The following is a 16980-nucleotide window of genomic DNA, read 5'->3' on the forward strand; positions in this document are numbered from 1 at the left end:
AATGCCGCACGCCATCTAGGAGGCTTTTACTGGGCTCAAGGATGTAGGGTGATGGCGTTGGAAAACTGGATCATTGTAAAAGTGACATTAATGGTGCTCCATGTTACGTGAACGGTGCTCCATGTTAGGTGAATGGTGCTCCATGTTACGTGAACGTTGCTCCATGTTACGTGAACGTTGCTCCATGTTACGTGAACGTTGCTCCATGTTACGTGAACGTTGCTCCATGTTAGGTGAACGTTGCTCCATGTTACATTAACGTTGCTCCATGTTACGTGAACGTTGCTCCATGTTACGTGAACGTTGCTCCATGTTACATTAACGTTGCTCCATGTTACGTGAACGTTGCTCCATGTTACGTGAACGTTGCTCCATGTTACGTGAACGTTGCTCCATGTTACGTGAACGTTGCTCCATGTTACGTGAACGTTGCTCCATGTTACGTGAACGGTGCTCCATGTTGCGTGAACGTTGCTCCATGTTGCGTGAACGTTGCTCCATGTTACGTGAACGTTGCTCCATGTTACGTGAGCGTTGCTCCATGTTACGTGAACGTTGCTCCATGTTACGTGAACGTTGCTCCATGTTACGTGAACGTTGCTCCATGTTACGTGAACGTTGCTCCATGTTACGTGAACGTTGCTCCATGTTACGTGAACGCTGCTCCATGTTACGTGAACGTTGCTCCATGTTACATTAACGTTGCTCCATGTTACGTGAACGTTGCTCCATGTTACGTGAACGTTGCTCCATGTTACGTGAACATTGCTCCATGTTACGTGAACGTTGCTCCATGTTACGTGAACGCTGCTCCATGTTACGTGAACGTTGCTCCATGTTACGTGAACGTTGCTCCATGTTACATTAACGTTGCTCCATGTTACGTGAACGTTGCTCCATGTTACGTGAACGTTGCTCCATGTTACGTGAACATTGCTCCATGTTACGTGAACGTTGCTCCATGTTACGGGGGCGGGCGGGGGTACCATGATAACAAGAAATGTGCTACTGTAGATACAATTTCTCTCTAGGGGGACGGGGGTCTGCGGGTCTGTAGTGCGGGGGTCTGTGGGTCTGTAGGGCGGGGGTCTGTGGGTCTGTAGGGCGGGGGTCTGTGGGTCTGTAGGGCGGGGGTCTGTGGGTCTGTAGGGCGGGGGTCTGTGGGTCTGTAGGGCGGGGGTCTGTGGGTCTGTAGGGCGGGGGTCTGTGGGTCTGTAGGGCGGGGGTCTGTGGGTCTGTAGGGCGGGGGTCTGTGGGTCTGTAGGGCGGGGGTCTGTGGGTCTGTAGGGCGGGGGTCTGCGGGTCTGTAGGGCGGGGGTCTGCGGGTCTGTAGGGCGGGGGTCTGTGGGTCTGTAGGGCGGGGTCTGTGGGTCTGTAGGGCGGGGGTCTGTGGGTCTGTAGGGCGGGGGTCTGCGGGTGTTACAGGCCGCCTGGCTAGCTTGCCCCCCAGGTGCTTATGAAGCTCCACAAGGCTGACGCACATTTTTCAATTTGCAATCAATTCCTGCAAAAACGCCAATATTCAAATTCTACAATTATCAAAAGTGAATTCAGTTCTGTCCTTAGTTTGCTCTGCTGCTTGGTCATGCCGTGTTGCCAAACTCACGCAAATAACCAACGGATGCATTCTCGATCAAATGTGTTGAGGCCACTTCGACAGCGTTCCGGGACACTGTGTTTTGGGAGAGTACTTGGTTTGCAAAAAAAAGAGGACATTTCACAAGGACACAAGGTGACAGGTGCAGACTGAAGGCAGACTGACGCAGCTTGCCCACTGCATCCGTCCGTCAAAGGACGACGGAAGGCGTGTCTGGACGGATGGGGGAGTGGTATTTGCCGACGGAGCCACGATCTGATTGGCTGACGGATCCGTTGCAGCCTGAAAAGTTACAATTTTCTCAACTTCTGAACGCAAGAGACGGAGCCGACGGAACGGACCGACCCACAATGCATTTCGGGATCGCCCCATGCAACGTCAATGAGATCCGTCAACGGACGGATGCAGTGGGCAAGGCGGGGTGAGAAGGGTCCAGGTCTCATGTGCTCCCAACAAGAGCAACGTGAGGCGCTGGGGTCCCGTGAGGTGCCGGATGCGTCAGCCTGTGTTCCGGTGCAGCAGCTTGAGGAGAAGCACCTTCCACTGGTCTCGGGGTCACGAGCTGCAGTCCGCCGTGAGCCACAGGGGGCCGCAGGGCCCATGAGAGGGTCGGCAAGGTTCCTGGAGCAGCTTTACAACACAGCCAACATTCACCCATTCATACACACATTCACTGCAGGCGGTATCAACTACGCACAGCCAGCTGGTTGGGAGCAATAAGGGCTAGGGGCCTTGCTCAGGGACACCTCGACACTCTACCTCCTGGGCCCCAAGCTGCCTGTGATGCCCCCTGTAGCAACGGATGTAATCCACTTAAAAGTTCACTCTGGGTCATTAATTGAACTTATCCAATTGACAAATAGCAAATTATCGCTAAGTAATACAAGGACTTTAATATTGATTAGGAAAGGACATTCGCGTTGATTTTCATGAACACAAATGTAAAACAATCTATGGTTTAGATTGGAAATAGTGATTTTTTTAAATGTAAGAACGTTCTCATTTTGTTTCCCTACAGCAAGAGGTGAGAGGAGAAGAGGAGACCCCGAGCCCACCACAGGGAGGACAAGGTGGTCCTCCCCAAGAGGTGAGAGGAGAAGAGGAGAGCCCCGAGCCCACCACAGGGAGGACAAGGTGGTCCTCCCAGGCTGCAGAGGAGCAGTGATGAGCAGCGAGGCCGTCATCTCCCGGGCTCAGGGCTCCGTTCTCCCCGCTAATGACTCTGCCGGGCAGACCTTCACCGAGGAGGGGTCCAGCAGCCCGTGGCACCCGGGGGCTGAGGAGAGACCCAGCGCCGTAGCGCTCCACCCGCCTCTCGGTGTCACCAGGTGATGCGTCCTCTGCTCTCCAAGTTGGCCAACAGATGCTTGTGGATTCCAGACACCGGTGTCTCTCTGCACAGCGGCGCACGCACCCCATCTGCCCCTGCTTCACTTCCACGCATGGCCTGATTTCATTGGTGCCTATTAGTATTTGTATTTTCTCCATTATTTATTGGTTTGCACAATGGCGGGGTTGGGAGTGGATGAGGGCTTGTTTCAGCAGCCTCGCCTGGCCCAGTCTGATTGGACTCTGGGGCTGCACGTTAAGTAATCAGTGTGCAAAGGTTAAACCAGCCATCTCCAAACACACTGGGGAGAATCTCCTGCATGGCAACGTGATGCACCAGGCCAGGTATCATTATCAGCAAACCAATCTACAAAAAAACAGTCTTCAAATACCACTGCCCCTTGTCCGGAGGAGCCAAATTAAAGTCACCCAGGTGGAGTGTGGCAGCATCCTAGGTAACGTGTAGCATTGACATTGCTGCAACAATATTCCACAGAAAGCTTTTTTATTTTGTTGCAGAGCTGGTCAACTATTCTGTATCAAATTTCATGGTCAGCAATGACTACTACTGCCTGCCATGATATGTTGTATTCTTCATCTGATGGTAGGTGGTTGTTTGCTGGTAATATGTTGTATTCTTCATCTGAAGGTAGGTGGTTGTTTGCTGGTAATGTGTTGTATTCTTCATCTGATGGTAGGTGGTTGTTTGCTGGTAATATGTTGTATTCTTCATCTGATGGTAGGTGGTTGTTTGCTGGTAATATGTTGTATTCTTCATCTGATGGTAGGTGGTTGTTTGCTGGTAATATGTTGTATTCTTCATCTGAAGGTAGGTGGTTGTTTGCTGGTAATGTGTTGTATTCTTCATCTGATGGTAGGTGGTTGTTTGCTGGTAATATGTTGTATTCTTCATCTGATGGTAGGTGGTTGTTTGCTGGTAATATGTTGTATTCTTCATCTGATGGTAGGTGGTTGTTTGCTGGTAATATGTTGTATTCTTCATCTGAAGGTAGCTGGTTGTTTGCTGGTAATACGTTGGGAAATGTTACCTTCCCACATCTGTTCCTTTTTGCAGCACTATGTATGGAATAAATGAATCGCTGTTTTTTAACTATATGGATCATTAGAAATACGTTATGTTTTACAGTAGTGGACAGTAGTGAAACACCTCACCATCTACCACTGGCTGCTGATGCCGCTGGTGACGTTCCCCTCACGTTGGTCCTCAATTCACCTTAAGCTGGGTGTCAGTGGATCTGTGAGGGTTTAGATGTCGTGCTACTGTAAATACAAATAAATGCTTTGGAAGATTCTGGATTCATTTCTTGTTATCTTTAGACATGGAACACATCGTCAAGGTCTTTTCGTTTTGTTTTTCTGGAGATATCATTTAAAGCCATCGAACACACGTTCACCTCCCCCCTTGTTTATTTTCTCTCTCTCTCTCTCTCTCTCTCATTTTCTCCCTCTCTCCTCCCAAACAGAGACTTCACATTTGTCTCCATCAGCTGCAGAATGCACCTATTCCCCAGGGCCCTACTGCTGTGTCACACTGAGTTTGTCACTCTACATTAGGGCCTCGGTTCCCGGGAAAAAGCTGGGGCCCCAGACACACACCCACCCACATTTTATTATTCATTAAAGTCGGGCTGTTTGCTTTTTTCTACCTTGAGTATCTAGTCTGTCTGACATCATTTGCCGCGGCCTTCAGCGAGCTTGTCTACCAACCTTCCCCTCCACGGCTCAGAGGAGCCGGGCCCTTTGTTACATCTGCTGCTCTGTTATGAGCCACCTTCGTCAAAGTTTATTTACAGTAATATTGCTTTATAATATAAATGCAGTAGCTTGCTTCAACATACAGCATGCCGCTGTAATATTACAGTGATTTACTGGCAGCAAAATAATAAGGCTTGTACCATTTGACTCCTTGGAGTCTTCATATAACTTGGTTTGTGTAGATAGCATGGTGTGAAAAGGTCATTCAGAAGCATGCCAGCGTTTAGCTACTACCTGATGTAAACCGGATATGTAGGAGGCACCTGGCCTCTAGCCATACAAACGGGCTCCCCACTCACAAACACCCGGTATACAACAATGACATTTCCAAGAGAGCAGCCTTTTATTTCATGACCCAGAAAACACAACCAACACAGATGTTATCCTGTACCTCAGACCCACCCCCAAGGGACTCTGTGGCGGTGCCCGAATTCCCCCAACTCCACCAAGGCAAACGTTATTTTCCCATGATTCTTTGCTATTTACCGTATATGGCTGTGAATGTACACATTGACAGATGAAATGCTTAAACGATCATTGCGACTCCCACCATACACTGTTTTTCACAGGGTTGTACTGCAAAACCTGAATACAGTAGATCACTGTTGGATCAAAGTCTTACAGTGTAACCAATCCATGGGGGGGGCTTCTCTAGCTACCGCCATGCCCTGAGCCGTCGCTGGCTTCCCCTCAATACAGGAAACCCAGCGAGACCAGAAGCAGGCCGAACACCCCCACCTTTGAGAGAACTAGAATGAGCAGTGGTCCAAAGTGTGGCACTGGGAGTTGAATACAAAACCAACAAAACACAATTGTGTAGCGGGTCAAAACTAAGACACGACGGGCTACGTATGTATGTCAACTACGTATGTACCTCAAGCGAAAAAGGAAGAGACAAAAGATAGTAAAAGGAAGGCCTATGGGTTTGTTTCCCCTTCTGTGACTTCTCAGTTGGAAAGGAGGAAGCTCTGTGCGACAACATGCCCCGGCCAGAGGAGCGTAGCACGTCTACCATGAAGGAGCTGGACGCCGCCAGGTCAGTACTGCAATGGACGCGGCTGTCTTTCAGAAACTGAAGGGACATGGCCGTTTTGGTAGCTTTCTGTTAGAATCCGTCTGAATTAAGAATGTTTTCTCTCAAGACCAGGAAGACGAGATTTTTCAGTTATTTGCTTCTTAAAGAATTTGAACTCGTACTCCACTATTCTAATGTCATATGAATTATTGTCATCTTTTTAAAATATATTGGCAACCCTTTGCATTAAGGGTACACTAATTCACCAATAGTTAACCAACAAACAATAGTTAACACAGTAATAAGCAGTAACTAAAAGTTAATTAACAGTAAAATAATGTTTAAGTAATAATTTACTAATGTTGCTCATATTAACTAAGTTAATAGTGTGCATGTTAACTAATGTATTAATGTATACATCATTTAACAGGGTTATGGTTAAATCTAATTCTAACCCACTTACCCTAATCCCTATCCTAATACTATATCATTATGCTTATTGCTGCATTAACTATTGTTCAAAATCGTAAATTAATTTAACCTATATTTCAAAGTGTTACCAATGAATTCAAGCTTTATGTGTACAGATATATTTACATAGAAATACTACTACATATAGCGAGGGAGAGACAGAAAGAGAGAGAGACAGAGATGGAGAGAAAGCGATGGAGAGAGAGGGAGAGAGACAGAGATAGAGAGAGAATAGAGAGGCCTAGAGTAAGAAAGGGACTGTTGTTTTTTAAACTGTTGTATCTCGAGTTAGGGTTCTGCTGTGTTGGTTCCTTCAGCAACACAGCAGATCCCCCTACGTGAGCCTGCTTGGCATCAACCCCCCTTTGGGATTTGCTTCAGAGGGAGTGTGATTGTGTGTCTCCCCTGTTCTCAGGCTGAAGGACAAGGAGCCCCGGAGCCGTCTGAGTCTGTTCCTGACTAAGTCAGGCTCCCATGAGAACGTCAGCCGCAATAAGAAGACACCTGCAGCGCCCAAAAAGTGAGCCAGAATCCTGCAACAAGAACCGTGCGCCGTCTTCTGCTCATCTCTGTTAGTAGAAACAATACGAAAGAGTAGAGTCCAAGTTGGCCATGTTACATCCATCCCTTCCCTATGAATCATGACTCTGCATCAACCTGGAACAATAACATCCACACATGCTTTAATAAAATGAGCCACTGTTTGACTCTTTTTGTTGTACAATTAGGTAACTGTTGACGAATGGGTTGCTTTATTTGCAGTATCTCCGTGGAGACGGCTCTGAGATGGAGCCAGTCCTTTGAGGAGCTGCTCAAGTGCTCAGGTAAGATTGAACCTCAAAGTGTTTCTCTACTGATTGTGGCAAATTGCCGTCCAAAACAGTTTAGTGTGCCGCCGTACACAATTTCCATGTCATTGTCTCGTTGTAATGCTTCCCCTGGAATGAGGAACAGTGAGTTGTGTTTGTGTTTGGCCTGGGGGGTAATTGGCACAGAGAAAGAGGCCTAAGACTATGTTTTGTAACCAGGGAAGAGGCTCAAATACAGAAGCCTTCCACTTCCTTATTGCTGTTTATAGCAGCCAATCATGTTGAGGCTAAAAAAAGACTTGCGAAAAGGGGATGTTGGGGAGAGGTTTAAGACAAATGTACTTACTTGACAATTGAATTCTTAATACCTCTAATAAGTCAATATCATTACCCTTGATTATCCCTACGACTAAAAACTTGAATAAAAGCCGTTATTCATTCACTTTTAGAATTAATTTATTAATTCATGCAACTAAATTGTAATTCTTACTAATTATGTTACTATGTTATAGGTTATGCAAAGTTTATTTTATATAAATACTCACATAGAAAGTGACCAGACCTCATCTGCCCAAAGTCTAGTTACAACCAGAATCAGACACCATAAGGGACAGTGTGGAACTGAAACGATGCCACATACACACATACTACACGCACACACACACACACACACACACACACACACACACACACACACACACACACACACACACACACACACACACACACACACACAGTCAATAAGACATTTATCTGTTTCTCCGTCTCTCTGTCTCCCAGACGGTGTGGAAACCTTCTCTCAGTTCCTCCGGACAGAATTCAGCGAGGAGAACATTGAGTTCTGGCTGGCCTGTGAAGATTACAAGACTGTGGACTCAGATACCAAACTACTCTCTAGAGCCAAGCAGATTTACACCATCTTCATCCAATCAGAAGCCCCTAAAGAGGTATGGACAGCATATATTCACACACCATCTGGTTTGCCATAAATACCAAAATATTTATATATATACCATTTGGCACTTTTATTCAAAGCACCTTACAAGACATTTAGTGCATACATTCTTAGCACGGGTGGCATCACTTGGAATCCAAAGCCCATGCTCTAGCAGGTGAGTCAGAGAGGATGGCAATGAGCAAGCAGGACCATTGCCATGAGACATTGTCATTTCAATGTGAAGTATCCTAGTCCATGAATTAGAGTAGCCGCTATCTGTTACACAACAACCCCCCCCAAAAGGCCCCTTCTTAAGCCCTTCCCTTCTAGCAGAGTGGAGCGTGAACACCGTGGTCATCAGGGGGAAACAGGCCGCCAGGGTTCACAGTGAAGACAGCGTGGTGAACTCAGAGAACCAGGAACCTGTTACTTCAGGGCAAGCAAACTGTGGTTTCCGAGGGCGATAGGGCCCTCGGTCAGGTTCACTCTCAGCTACTGAAACTGACGTCACACGGTGGAGACGCATTGGTTGGAGAGCTCTACCACACTTTGCTGCTACTGCAGAGCTGAACAAGCCTGCCGCCCACGCACTCTCAGTCTGAGAAGCAGGATCTACGTATGCAACGAAAAAAAACTGTGAGCAAACTAAAGTATCTGGAGCAGTTTACCAAGAGATTGTAAACATGGCCAGGTCCATGCTTAAAGCGTAATTCTGGTGTAAAATGGATTTGGGATATGTTTTGTATGATAACGAGTGCAAACGTTCGTTTTGGAGCACAAAAAACGCATATAAACGCTTTCTTCACTGGGCTGTTTTTAGCCGATTCTATCCATACGCTATAACCCTGGAACGATGGGGGCACTGGTTATGGTAAAAACTAAGTCGCTATTTTAAACCACTTAAAAGGCTCAAAGTAGCCCGACACTTCTTTAGTAGTATAATAAGGGTCTTAACGTATTAAAAAAGGCATTGAGAACTTTGTAAGTGTACAGATTGTTTATTAAAAAGGACATTTTATACACACAATACCATCAGTAGATCACCCGTCGACGCCATTTTGTTTTTAAGACTCGATTAGTAAATTGGCGAACACAGAGTTTGTGTGTTGCTGACGGATGTCACAATCTCTGTGTTCGTCAATCTACCTAACTTACAAAGTTCTCAATGCCTCGTTTTATATGTTAAGACCCTTATTATACTACCAAAGACGTGTCGGGCTACTTTTAGCCTTTTAAGTGATTTAAAATAGTGATTTAGTTTTTACCATGACCATTGCCCCCATCGTTCCAAGGTTATAGCTTTTGATAGAATCGGCTAAAAACAGCCAACTGAAAAACGCGTCTAAAAAAAATAGAGACAATAAGGTTTGTATTATCCCTCTGTGCATGTTCAGACCTCAACCAGCCTTCCCTCTCCTGCTTCTCCCTCTGCAGGTCAACATCGACCACGCCACCAGGACGGCCATCCAGAGCGCCATGGCCCGGCCCACGCAGCACTGCTTCCAGGACGCCCAGAGCACCGTGTTCAGCCTGATGAAGAAGGACTGCTACCCCCGCTTCCTGACTTCCACCCTCTACCTCCGCCTCAGCCGCAAGCCGGCACCGGGCGGGGCCGTCATGCACCGTAGGCGCTCGCGCTCCTGCGTCTTTGTCGACCGAGCCGAGGCAGAGGCGGCGTCGGCCTGGTGACGGCCAGCGGGCGGGACGCCGAGCGGCCGGGGTGGGAGGCGGCGTCGGCCTGGTGACGGCCAGCGGGCGGGACGCCGAGCGGCCGGGGTGGGAGGCGGCGTCGGCCTGGTGACGGCCAGCGGGCGGCACGCAGAGCGGCCGGGGGACACACATTAGGACCCGCGCTCACATGCACACCTGGGTTTAATTAAGGCTGGGTTATTATGGTCCTACCGTTTATGGCCCATAATGCATAATCATTAACGTTATACATACTGTATATAGTGTTCCTGTTTGACATTGAGGACACCAAAGTATATTGAAAGACCATCAGGTTAACTTGATGTTTGAAATGCATTTCTCTGTGCCTACGGCGATTTACTAATGAAATAATTTTGTTAACATGACAGCTAAGGATTCACTTGTTGGCCTTAATCAGATTAAGATCGGTTAGTGTGCATGTCAACGTGCTGTCAGTAGTGAAGCCCTCTGACATATTTCTTACTTAGAGTTGTCTCAAAAACATTCACGTGAAAGAATAACTTTTGTCAACCATCTCCCTCCAAAACAAATTAATTTTTGGCAAGAGGCACAGCAAATTTAGTTGAGGTCATCTTAGGTTTGTTAGCCCAGCTCCAAGCAAGCCTAAGAACCAGCCGATGCTTGGATTCAAACAGTGGTTATACTTCAAGTGCTTTGTCTCTTAATACAACAGCATAATGCCACAGGGGGAACATTAATCACGTTAATATGCATCCCTTCAACTTAATGTGACTTGGAGCCAATTAAGATCATTTTTCTTCCTCACCTCAACCGGCAATCCACTGCTCTCATGTTGCACTAAGAGGGAAGGATGTATTTACTATTCATTAAAATATCCCGCAGCGGGGACAGAGAACCATATATCATGGTTTTATACTCATACTAAACGTATTTAATTTCCACCTCATGAATTTCATTTATTAAAAATATGTTTGGTGATCATATATGTGGACTTGCTTTTTAAGTCAAATGTAAATTATTAAATAACCTGTTGAGTAATTATACAAAGAAGAAATAAATGCACATTTTAAAGAGACTCTTTGTATCATTCATTAGCTAGGATGACGCCCACGCCTAAGTTTGACGGATGGACCCCCATAAAGATTTTTCTTTTCTTTCTGAAAAATGTATCTACCATGTGAGTCAGCAAACGCCCCGTGGATGGTGTTGGTAAGCGCAGCACACAACACTTCCTTCAGAGAGGAATATGTGTTCATTTCAGTCCATCAGAGGTCCTGCTGGGCTTGGCCCCTGCAGTTTGAACATGCATTGCAACGCAAGAGTGTGTTTCTTCCACATACGCACACAATGCATATGAACTCAAACACACATCAACACACACACATAGACACAGGCACACATGCATACATGAACACAAACATAGACGTACACACAAGCACATTTGGACACACAGCCTTGTGTGTATACACACACACACGTGCGCCTACACACATTTTGTGAACCATTTTGTTGTATTAGCTTTAGTTGATAAAAAAAAGATTACGGCAGCAAAAGAATTGCTGCCGGTGTCCAACATCTTTATAACCTCACACACGTGTGTGTGTGTGTGTGTGTGTGTGTGTGTGTGTGTGTGTGTGTGTGTGTGTGTGTGTGTGTGCTAATCAGGATGATGGAACCTGTTAATAGAGTGTGTGTGTGTGTGGGGGGGGGGCAATACATCTTGGGATAGCGATTCATTAGTTCTGCAGTACTTTGGTCTGGTCAGAATGCCGGTGTAATCGCAGTCCATTAGTGTGATCTGTTGTCCATTGTAAAGTGGGAGAGGCTTCAGCCGACTACTTACCTGACCAGAATAAATTGGAAAAGGATGGACGATGAAAAGATTATGAATGCATGAAAAATAGATGAAATGATCATATATTGGTGAAAAATGGATGGATTGATGAATGTATTATGGATGGAATGATTCATTATCAGTGCACGGATTATGAATGAATGGATAATGGATTGATGAATGGATTATGGAAGAATGTTTATGGATTGATGATTGGATTACGGATGATGAATGGAATATGGGTGAATGGGTTATGAATTGATGAATGGATTATGGGTGAATGGATTATGGATGGTTTGATGGAGTATGGATTGATGAATGGATTAAGGATGATCAACATTTTTTTTCAAAGGAGGGTTTTACACGGTGTAAACTAGCTAGTGCATGAGCTTTGGTGCATACGACAAAAACAGCCTTTCCTGGAAACCGTAATATAACTTATCAGGAACTTCAAGTCAGTGGAGCAATAACAGTTATTTTGGGATTTGTTTTGACATTTGGCATTATGAGTCTGTAATAATTGTGTGGTATTTCTATGTATGACGCTTTAAGTTTTTAACAAGGACACTCAAATACAGAGAATATATGAATATAATGGATGTCTTCGGTGTGAGACCATATAGTTGTAGATATACTGTAATACAATAATGCTCATTTTGAGTAAGAAATGAAACATTGGGCAATTAGTGTTGATTCTGATATGTCTGTTAATGCTTTTGGTGGGAAATCAAATCAGAGAAATGAAGATCTGCAGTGCCTCACTGTGGTTGAAGAGCAGCAGACCTCCTCCATATGTTCCAAAAGGTCAATAGATCTTACTGCCACATGTCCATCTTTTGTTTTTTAAACTTGCATTGATTCTGTTTAGGAGAAAACACATTTAGATTTGGTTAATCTAACCCCTCTATCTACAAAGGAATGGCTTTTTCATTGCAGTGCCTACCTTCAACTGTGCCTACATGCAATGCCTTCTTTGAAAATCAAATCCCTGAGTTGGTCGGCCTTCGACTGTACACACGCAAATGTGGCTCACGCCGTGGTGTTTTCCCTTCGCCAGGTGAGATTTACATTACGTGTTTGTTTGGCCACATGATGTCCCGACCGGCCTGCTCAAGGTTACCAACCTTTACCAGGCTTGATGTGTCTCTCTATTGGATGCCGTCTGGTGAACAGTCAACAAACACTGCCTTTCATTTATAGTGAATATGTGATCAAAAGCATTTTTTCTTCAAAAGGCCAGTTCATCATACAGAGAGCAGACATTGCAAAGATATATATATAAATAAATATATATATATATATATATATATATATATATATATATATATATATATATATATATATATATATATATATATATATATATATATATATATATATAGCAGCATACAAATAAATCGAATTATGAAAAGCAAAGAGATTTTGCTTGGATATCAAAACATTGTTTAAAGCTGCACAAAAGAAAACTGTGGAAATTTTCTGTTTAGGCATTTGTCCATACACTATGTACTGATACCAGCCCCTCTCATATCAGTATACCATCCTTGATTTCATTAATATTCATTCAAGCCCTGATACTTTGATTTTACAATGTTGAATTCCAAACCTGAGTGCACTGTCTCCCTTAGTAATTCAAAGTGCGATGCACAGATTTGCAACAGTTTGCCTAACTTACAAACACATGCAAATCTCCCATGCATCTACGCCACCCATGTTTCAAGCAGAATTGTGCTCATGCTCTTTTCGCTCATGTTCAAATTCATTAATGCAAGTTTTTTGTCACTGATGAATACGGAGAGTTGATATGTAAATCTGGGGAAAGGATTTTCCACTGACATTTGCTTGTGGTAAGGATCCCCTCCCACAGCAAAAAAAAACAAAAAAACAGCCCGGTTGCCATATTGTAAGCATAGTTTGAAAATTATGACAAAGTCTATGCTCGGTTTTTCTTAATTTTCTTGCTATGAAGCATTTTATGTAGTAAGGTGCACTGCTTGATGGCTTTGGCTCTGCTTCAGTCTTTTGGTTTGTTTCAGCTTCTATGTGATGTCAACCGTCTTGCAAATGTAAAGGTGAGATGTAAAATTCATCCCATCCTCCTTCATTTAAAATATATCTAGCCCTATTCTTCCCTTAAACGCCATTACAGATAAATCATGAAGGAATACGACTAAAGAAGGGGCTAGATCAGGTGATGCCGCAGACCAGAGGAGAGGATGCCCCTTGAGATCACAGCATCAATACTTTGCATGGTCATTTCCATATTTTCCTTCATGGTGGTGGAGGACCTCATCTAGCTTTGTCCCGTCACTTGCCTCCCTCATCTCGGGACAATCTCAATCCCAGCGTCGCACTGGCAGGACCTTTCTTCTCTTCCCCTCACAGCGGACGTGGAGATGGGGATAAAGTGAGTGCCTTCATATTTGATTCCAGGGCCTTTTCCATTTTCTACAGGGCTTCAGCTTACTGCAGCAATGTGGAAAGTGCCAGGGACTTTTGCCTTTGCTGTAAGTTTTTACATTTTCTGTTCGCGGCATTTCTATTCCGACACCCCTCCAAAAAATAATAATGCAGATTTTTCAGAGTCGATGATGGCAGGGCTTTGAATGCACCAAATACATACAAATTGCAGAATGATGACTTTTACTTTGTATGGATGGATATGTAGGACATGTGTTGCGCAGTTCACAGATTACTGGGCTAGTGACCGCCCTTGCCACTCTTTTCAAGGGTAGATTGTGTTGCTTTCCTAAGGACCCGCTGGAAGATATAGATACGTGGGGGGAATCAGTGGACAAAGTCTTGAGCTCTAAAGGTAAATTTGCATTTTTATCCAACTTGAAAAGATATATGTAAAAAACTGATCCCAAAATATGATGTTCTACATTGAAATAAACAAAACAAAACCCTTTGTACCTGACTGTGCTTCACAGCTGGACAGATAGCCTTCGTGGAGTTCCTCAAGTCTGAGTACAGCGAGGAGAACATACTGTTTTGGCTGGCATGTGAGGAGTATAAAAACATCAAGAACAGTCCGGAAATGATCTCCTCGGCCAACAGGATCTACACAGAGTTTGTGCAGACAGAGGCACCAAGACAGGTATGAAGAAAATAACTATCTAACTATATCGGCAGAGATCTTTTTTGTTTATGTTCCAATCGATTTTGATGCTGGTTTATGAGATGATTAGCATTTTGAATCGGGAACAATCGCCTAAATTGTACAATTACCAAAAAGTAGTAGTAGATTGGATTGAAATTTACAATCTAGTAACTGTCTGGTAAAAATGTAGTTTGTCAAAAAGAGTATTTTTAAAAGCCAAGCTCAGACATGTCACTAACTAAGGACTAAGCCTTTTAAAGCAGAGACATTGTGGGTGCCCTTCTCTTTTCAGATTAACATAGACTGCACTACAAGAGAAAATATCACCAAGAACATCTCGCAGCCCACGCTGACGTCATTCGACTCGGCGCAGAAGCTCATCTACAGCCTGATGGCCCGAGATTGTTACCCCCGGTTCCTGAAGTCTGACGTCTACCAGGGTCTCCTCGTGAGAAAGGAGGCCAGTTGACTCTTTTTGTTTGGTTTGGTTTTCAAACCACAGCCCCCGCTGACCCCCAACCCTCAAACATATGGATGAACCCCCGCACCAACCGCTATGGTCTCCTCCTGGGACCAGTCCCGTCCTTGGTCCTGTCCCGGGTCCTGTACCTCCTGTTTCCTGTCTCCTCTGGGGTCCTACCTCCTCCTGGGTCCTGTCTTTCCATGCGGCTAACTGGATTACGCCGTAACACTGCCGCGTTCCTTTACAGCGCATCAGAAGCAGCCTTTGTTGTCCTTGTGTGATGGTTTTAGCAGTACATACCTGTAATATAGCTCATGTCTGGTGTTTAGATCAAGAAAAACAAACCAAAAAAATGTTTTATGCAACACATTATTCATCCCCTTTATTTATATTTTTTCTATACACTATACACATGCATTTCAATACGCAAGCAATTTATTGTAAATAGTCTTATTGACATCCAATCAAATTTGAAGTGAAAAAAAAAGCATCTTTCACTTTTGAAAATGAATATAATAAAGTTTAAATGAAAGTCCCCAGAAGCGTTGATTCATGTGTTTGCTCGGCCTCTTATCAGTGGTTGATCAGCGCTTCTCAAACTGTGGCTAACTGTGATATAAAAAGTACTATATAGAGAGACATTTTAATGATATATAAATGCAATGATTTGACGATGATCTCACTTTTTAGCTATTTTGGAAATGGAAATGTCTTGCTTATTTTACAGCTTAAAATATTTGGTTCAAAGGCAAAAAGTATGTGCAAGGTCACAGTGTGCGTGTGACATGCTAATAGGGGCGTTCTCATGTTGACACTAATGCAAAACATGACTTGAGTCTACATCATCGAAGTCAAAGACCACTAGGAGGCGACAAAGTTAAACTAACTGTTTCATTACTACGCCATTGAAGTATTTCCGCAAACCATTCGTTTGTCATCATGTAGCACAAGCAAGGAAATTCAGGCTTGGCTTGAAGTTGGTAACAATAACTAGAATCAGTTATTTACATTTATATAGTGATACAAGACCAATAAGATCCAATGTAATAATACATTGACATAAACATTGAACCAAAATGAGATGTTTTCCTATCCGATGCATGCTTATTATATCCCCTCTAACACTTTGACAAAATTGGTCACCATTAGTGGCTTTTTTGTCCATAGAAAGTGAAAGAAGGAAGCCTGTTGGTTTCTCATACAACTACCGTCTGTCATCAGCAGCATCCATTCATTGCTACATGTACGTCTTTGGTGAGTGTGCCATGGTGTTCTGTCTGTACACATTGAGCCACAGCTTCCTTCCTGCATCTGATACCCAGCTGAAACCTGTTTCTTGGTGCGGGTAGCCCACTATTGAGGCTTCCTGCAAGAATTATTCAGTTGAACGAGTGACAAATGCGCTGCATGGCTGTGTAGCTGTTATTGGGATCCCTACTCAACTGTGACTCACAGTAGTCAGTAAATAAGGGAATACATGTGCACACACACTGCAACAATATGTCCTATACTACTGGACTCTGTATGACACTGACAGCAGCTTCAGGAAAAGGCTTTTGGTAGTTGTGCCACAACAAGTCCTCCATTGAGGCCAGAGGCAGGCCCAGAACCACATCTAAAAGGGGTTATTCCATTACTTCCTCTACCAAATACACATATCACTAAATGTTAATATCTGTATCCCTAATACAGGGATGTAAGCAATGTTTTTTTGCCCAAAATTTCTTAAAAAATGTCCCATTCCACGGAGCCCGCACTGATCCAGAGCCGTGCTGCTGGGTTTTTCCATTGGCTTATTTGCATCCAAAAACCTCAGACCAAACAAAGTGGTGATCTGTGCAGCACAATAGTGACTCGCGGCACTAGCGCCACCCAGCAGGGGCACGTCATCGCCACTTCCTCTTCTCTGTGGTTAGACAGCGTTGAATGACGTTCTGAACCGGGTGAATAGAGATATAAACCTGGATGTGTTGAA

The 16980-nt window shown here is 44.3% G+C and overlaps 2 protein-coding genes across 2 annotated transcripts; both read left to right on the forward strand.

Annotated features, from left to right (window-relative positions):
* Positions 1-5447: 5447 nt before the first annotated feature.
* Positions 5448-10662, forward strand: rgs18 (regulator of G protein signaling 18). The gene is made up of 5 exons (XM_079750913.1): positions 5448-5738; positions 6604-6708; positions 6951-7012; positions 7778-7944; positions 9369-10662. Exons 1-5 carry the CDS (start codon positions 5683-5685, stop codon positions 9621-9623), a joined length of 645 nt encoding a protein of 214 aa, XP_079607039.1. The 5' UTR covers positions 5448-5682; the 3' UTR covers positions 9624-10662.
* Positions 10663-13913: 3251 nt separating this feature from the next.
* Positions 13914-15011, forward strand: LOC307085960 (regulator of G-protein signaling 21-like; the record flags this gene model as incomplete). Its single annotated transcript, XM_079750915.1, has 4 exons — positions 13914-13946; positions 14170-14254; positions 14373-14539; positions 14835-15011. The coding sequence occupies 4 exons, from the start codon at positions 13914-13916 to the stop codon at positions 15009-15011; spliced, it is 462 nt and encodes a 153-aa protein (XP_079607041.1).
* Between the last annotated feature and the right edge of the window lie 1969 nt (positions 15012-16980).

Source organism: Pollachius pollachius (assembly GCF_949987615.1).
Source record: "Pollachius pollachius genome assembly, chromosome: 14".
NCBI classification, from domain to species: domain Eukaryota; kingdom Metazoa; phylum Chordata; class Actinopteri; order Gadiformes; family Gadidae; genus Pollachius; species Pollachius pollachius.

What these genes read in the sequence shown, in the direction of transcription:
- rgs18 (XM_079750913.1), top strand. Translation starts at nt 5,683, where the DNA reads ATGCCCCGGCCAGAGGAGCGTAGCACGTCTACCATGAAGGAGCTGGAC. An exon ending in ACACCTGCAGCGCCCAAAAA is followed by an intron (nt 6,709 to 6,950) that starts GTGAGCCAGAAT and finishes CTTTATTTGCAG; the next exon opens with TATCTCCGTGGAGACGGCTC. An exon ending in AATCAGAAGCCCCTAAAGAG is followed by an intron (nt 7,945 to 9,368) that starts GTATGGACAGCA and finishes CTCCCTCTGCAG; the next exon opens with GTCAACATCGACCACGCCAC.